Source organism: Cibotium barometz, chromosome 42 (assembly GCF_041138505.1).
Source record: "Cibotium barometz isolate CiBa-2024 chromosome 42, ASM4113850v1, whole genome shotgun sequence".
Taxonomy (NCBI): Eukaryota; Viridiplantae; Streptophyta; class Polypodiopsida; order Cyatheales; family Cibotiaceae; genus Cibotium; species Cibotium barometz.
In genome coordinates, this window is record NC_141087.1 from 50,001 (window position 1) to 55,952 (window position 5,952).

Consider the following 5,952-nt stretch of genomic DNA (forward strand, 5'->3'; position numbering starts at 1 on the left):
ACAAGGAGATGAAATACCTTAAGCAACGTCAAGGCATGACATCTAGGAATGCACATATTAGTTATCACACAGCTAGAAAAATAGAACATTTACTTCCTAAGAGCACATACATTAGTGCTAAAAGTCAATCACCCCTTAAGACACTCTGTTTTTTTAATAAAACTTAAAAAGCATGAGTTTTTGTGTCCTTGGCAAGACCAAGGCCAACAATATAGTCCTTCAAGGGCATTTTTTATAAATTGTTGAACGTTTTGTGTCCTTTGGGTTTCATGACAAAGAGCTAGGTTGTGCTTAGAGGTGACCATAGTGGCAAGACAAAGTAGGAACTGTGTTTTCTTGAACACACACCATATAGGAAGAATAAGCATAGCATAGTGGCAAGACAAAGAAGGAAGTATATGTTTTTGAATACACACTATACAAGGAGCATAAGAGTAGCATCCGCACCCATAAGATGGGCAAAATATGTTAAATTTCATTGGTTGAGAGAGGTCTAGGGAAGCAATTGTTTTCTTCTATCATAAAATATATGTGCATACATCACCTCTCTAATATCCACCCTCTAAATTAAGTAGCAACTAGAAGAGTACCCCTCTAAACTAAGGACTGACCCACAATTTCTCCCCAAAAAGAGTTTGACTATAGCATTTGTTCATGCCTATGTTTGCCTAGTGAAAAAGGTAATCTTGATGCATTACAAGTGGAGAGGAGAATAACTAAGGGTTGCAAACTCAATTGCATAGTAAAATAAAGGTATACAAATCTTAATGGCTTATGCCTCAAGAGAAGGGTTGCAAATCTAATACAATAAAATAAAGGTATACAAATCTTGATGACTTTCCCAGCCTACCCCAACCTAAGTTTTGTAACTTGGCCAAATGAGACAAAGAGTCTCTTATTATCTCAACCTTCATTTCCTTAACCTAAAGTGAGATGCTCCTTCCACGAGGGGGAGTAACTATTAGAATATAGCAATTAAGAGAAATTTTCGCACACATCCAAAAAAGAAGTGGAGATAATTGTTATGTGGCAAGGGAATTAAGCTAATTTTCTATGAGGAAGTGTGAATGAGCACAAAAACAACACTAGTATCAAATTATATAATGCAAGCTTGTAAAATTTCAATCCAATTTTAAGGGTAACTATTAGTGGAAGGCGGAGGTAATTGTAAGTGGGTTAACCCTTTAACAAAACTAACGTGATTACCTAACTAAGGTACCTACCCCTCCCACGAGTGGGGTTAACCCATAACACAACTAACGGGCATGAAGATTCTACATGCTTGCACATGAGGAGGGGGAAGGCCGATTAGTGTAAGGTGTGGCTGCACCTTTGGGAGGTGCACTTAGTCTTTGTGTGTGTCGTAAGACCTCAAGCAGTTGGAAAATATATAATGATTAGCAAGTATTCCTAATTTAATCAAGGCAACTAGCCAACTTTAAGAAAGAAAATAATATTTTAAAAATTCAAAATCATATTCACCTTGCTTTTGAGGCAGTGCTTGATAAAACCGACATTTATATGTAATTTTACCGGCTAGATTTCAAAAAAAATGACGTTATATTGACCATCCCCTTATATTTAAGAATGAAAATAATATTTTAAAAATTAAAATCATATTCACCTCACTTTTGATGTAGTGCTGGACAAAACCGGCATTTACATGTAATTTTACCGCTAGATTTCAGAAAAGCTCGCTTTATATTGATCATGCCCTTACATTAAGGGCTAAAATTCACTAGTTTTAGTGTATATTACCGGTAAAATAACTAAATCTAGCACAAAATACCAGTTCTATTTTCAAAAGCCTTTATTTTTAAGGGTTGGGAGAAGTTTTTGTGGAGCATGGTAACAAGAAGAGAAATAATATTTCAAATATAAAAAATTATCTTGCAGTGTGAAAAGTGGGAGGGGATAATTTAACGTGGGAGCATGCTACATGTCATGAAGTTTGATGGGGACGGGCAATCCTAAAGTGGGGGCGTAATGAAGGGAAAAATGTATCACATTTATCCCCCCTCCAGTGAACACCAAGGTGACCCCCACGTGATGGGGGGTTTCCATTTACTATATTGACAATACCTGAGATGTGATCACACCGCACTAAGGTAACTACCACACTAGGAACGCTAGGAGGCTAGGAGGCTAATCAATTGTGAGCTAATTCACCCATTAAAAGCTCATTATAACAGGCAATTGGGGGGACGACGATTAAGTAGACCAAACTTAGGCCCATGTCATGCTGGGACAGGTGCCCGACAGCTCAAGGCCACCACGTCGAAGGGTGAGAAACGGCCGGCCAAGAGAAACCCATAACTTCCTTTTCCTCCAAACATTTAGCGCCCACTGCCTAAAAAAAGATGGTCGGGCATGGGAGGCCGGCACACTTTGGACGTTGAGTTGGACAGCTGGAGAGAAGTGGGACGGTGGACAGTGTGACACCACTGCTATGGACGCAGTGCCTGATTGGCTAGTGAGGGAGAAAAAGGTGACCAAGTGTCCTAGTGTGACACGCTTCTCCTTATGGGATCCTGTTGCCACGCGAGGGGTCCGCAGGGCTCTCACTTTTTCCCTTAAAGCTGCCCGCTACAACCCCCACTAGTTACTCCCCATAAGAAACCAGACCATCCAGCTTCATCACATCACACACACAGCATCATAGAGCATAACATCAAACTGCAAAGACTAATCATCACACAAGGAGCATGAACATAAGGGCCACGCCCTTCCACAATCAGCCAGACAAAGAGGATCCCTGTTTATACATGGCAACATAATAAATGATACACCACGAAACCAACCAAGCACCCTGCACTCAGTACCTAAGGGAAACCTCGCGGGTCGCTGTAGTACGTCAGACCACGTGGTGTGTGGCTGACGGAAGCCTCTGCTATCCGCCTGCGAGCCGCCTCTGCAACTCCGTGTAGGATCCCCAACTCTGCTGTCCGCCTTGGAATCGCCTCCGCAACTCCGTGTAGGAACCGCTCCCTGCAATAGAGAGTCGATGACGAATCAACCCATGTACATCGCCATCGTCTCTTCAGCTGCACGTTGCTTACAGCGGTCCGAATCGCCTTTGCAACTCAGCCCCTTTGCTTCACCTGCAGCACAAGCCTTTGCTTTACCACACAATGCTTCTGCTCTTGCGCTCCAACATAGCTACAGAGAACAGGCAGTGCACACACATTCTTCAAGCGCGGCTGCCCTGCAGTCTCGATAAAAGGCTCGGCTGTTCACAGCTGCACACACACACGCATGTGGGCTACCCTGCGCCTCTACACTCTGCACGCACGCACCCTCACAAGCTTGCTCCTGCGCTTGCTTACACACTTCTTCGCCTGCTTACTGACGCACTTGCTCACACACACTCTCGTATGCTTGCTTTCACGCTCTTACTCGTAGACTCTGTTGCATGCTTGCTCGTGGGGCTGCCCTGCAGTCTGGATGAAAGACTTGCTGTTTACAGCCGCACGCACACACGCATGCGGGCTGCCCTGCACCTTTACCCTCTGCACGCACACAGCCTTGCAAGCTTGCTGACGCGGCTGCCCTGCAGCCTAGGAAGAGAAACACGGCTGTTTGCAGCCGCACACACACGCGCACGAGCTGGTCAACACCTCCTCCTTCTGCACACGCACAGCCTTGCCTGCTTGCTCACACGCTTGCAGGCTTGCACACACACTTGCCCGCTTGCAGGCTTGCTCATGCACTTACTCACACACACACACTTGCATGCGAGCCTTCTGCGCTCTCTGTCTCTGCAGCCTGCTGGACTCCAGTGCTTTGCTCTTCGCAGCTGAGCACCCTTGCTCACGCGCTCGCTCGCATACACCCCTGCAGCTTGCTCATGCGCTCGCTCCTCTGCTGGACTCCAGTGTGTTGCTCTTCGCTCTCTCTCTCTGCAGAAAAGATACACCCGTGTGTCCTCTGTACGCCTCGCCCCCACCTGCCTTTATTAAGGCGTACACCACATGAAATCCTTTCACATGGTAAGGCCGCGGTTCCCATGGAGTCTCAATGCGTGATTCCATCCACCATCAAGACTGCAGCTCGTGTTCAAGTCTCGTATGCACACGAACTCGGTCCACTTCTCATGGAGTCTCAATGCGTGATTCCGTCCACCATCAAGACTACAACTCATGTTCAAGTCTCGTATGCACATGAGCTTTCATTGTCAAACAGAGATGGGTCGTCGTCCAAGATGACCTCGCTTGACAAGAACCTCGTCACGGGAAAGGGGGGGGGGGGGGGGCAATATCTCATACTTGTTAAACCCCCTCTATGTAGAGGCATCATAAGGAGCACTTAGATTTTCGTATTGATGTAAGAGCTGAGCCTCGCCCACTATTAGAGTGCTACCTCAGTACTAGGAGGAGCTTAACAAATTTACCTACTATATAAGAAAACAACATCTATAAATATACATATACTTCAGCGAAAAATGGTGTATCTTGCACACAAAATTTAGCTAAAAATGGTTTTTCTTGTAGGCAACCTTGAAACAGTGAAATGACGGTTGAAATGCTGCTATTTTATACGAAATAACCATGTGTGTGTGGTAGAGCTAGTCGTGTTCGTACATTCATGGCCTCTTGCAAAGACGAGTGGTGGAGCTGGGTGATAGTGGTGCTTAGTCTCCATAAGCACATGGAGGGACTTGGTGCTAACGTCCTTGTAAAGTGAGCACTTGGGGCTTTTTGATATTTTTATGGGTTTGAACCCTAAAAAGATATTTTACTGCCAGCAGTGCTTGACAAAACCGGCATTTACATGTAATTTTACCGACTGGATTTCAGAAAAACCGGCTGAATATTGACCATGCCCTTACATTCAAGGGCTGAAATTCATTAGTTTTAGTGTATATTACCGGTAAAACCACTAAATTTAACACAAAATACAGGTTGTATTTTTCAAAGCCTTTATTTTGGGAAAAAGGTTTTTGTCGAGCAGTGGAGAGCCGTATCCGAAAACGATGAGAGAAAGAGAGAGTCTCTAAAGAGAAGAGTAATCTCTGTATATTGTGTACATGAAAGAGAGAGATTCCTACGTGTGTGTGTTGTGTGTGTGTGTTAACTAAGAGAGAGAAAAAAACACATACTCAAGGACTTAAGGACTGTTCGTGAGTGTGTGTGTGTGTGTGTGAGAGTGAGAGAGAGAGAGACAGAGAGTGAGTGAAATTGAGAGGTGAGAGAAGAACCTGCCAAAGGGCAACGTGGTCGACGATGTGAAGGCCAGCAATATCAAAGCGACCGGCAAGAGCAGCAATGGTGAGATGCTTGTAGAGATTGAAGTCTCCCAGCACGAAGGGAATGGAGTAGCCCGCAAAAGGAATGCCCACGCCCAGCAGCCACCACCACCCCACCCCTTCTAACACTCCCTGCACACCCATCTCTCTCTCTCTCTCTCTCTCTCTCTACAAACAGCAGAACGACTGATGCACTTCGTTGCTCTCTCTCTCTCTCTCTTAATTTGGGAACAGTCTCTCTCTCTCTCTCTCTCTATATCTCAAGTTTCACAAGATCCAAAACCAAACTCCTCCGAGTCTCGCTCTCTCTAAAAGTCTAGCCACCACGAGAATAAGTCCCACACCAAAAAGTCTAGCCACCATCAGAATAAGTCTCACGGATGTTGACGCAATATGATTTTTGTCGAGTGCTCTGGATGTCAAAGTGAAGAAATTCAACCAGGTGTGAGTAAATGGTGGGAGTGACTATGAGTCTCTTAAGGTAGCGAAATGCCTTGTCATTTAGTGACGCGCATGAATGGATTAACGAGATTCCCACTGTCCCTATCTACTGTGTAGCAAAACCCCAGCCAAGGGAATGGGCTTGGAAAAATCAGTGGGGAAAGAAGACCTTGTTGAGCTTGACTCTAGTCCGACTTTGTGAAATGACTTGAGAGAGAGAGAGAGAGAGAGAGAGAGAGAGGATAAGCAACCGGTTGGGTGGGGGC

The 5,952-nt window shown here is 45.0% G+C and overlaps 1 protein-coding gene across 1 annotated transcript in view; it reads right to left on the reverse strand.

Annotated features, from left to right (window-relative positions):
• The window catches only part of LOC147614006 (uncharacterized), a 9,593-nt gene extending 4,122 nt beyond the window's left edge, over nucleotides 1-5,471 (reverse strand). The window contains exon 1 of the mRNA XM_086780564.1: nucleotides 5,198-5,471. Within this exon, the coding sequence (XP_086636690.1) occupies nucleotides 5,198-5,389 (192 nt within the window). The 5' untranslated portion in view covers nucleotides 5,390-5,471. The remainder of the gene's footprint in view (nucleotides 1-5,197) is intronic.
• Between the last annotated feature and the right edge of the window lie 481 nt (nucleotides 5,472-5,952).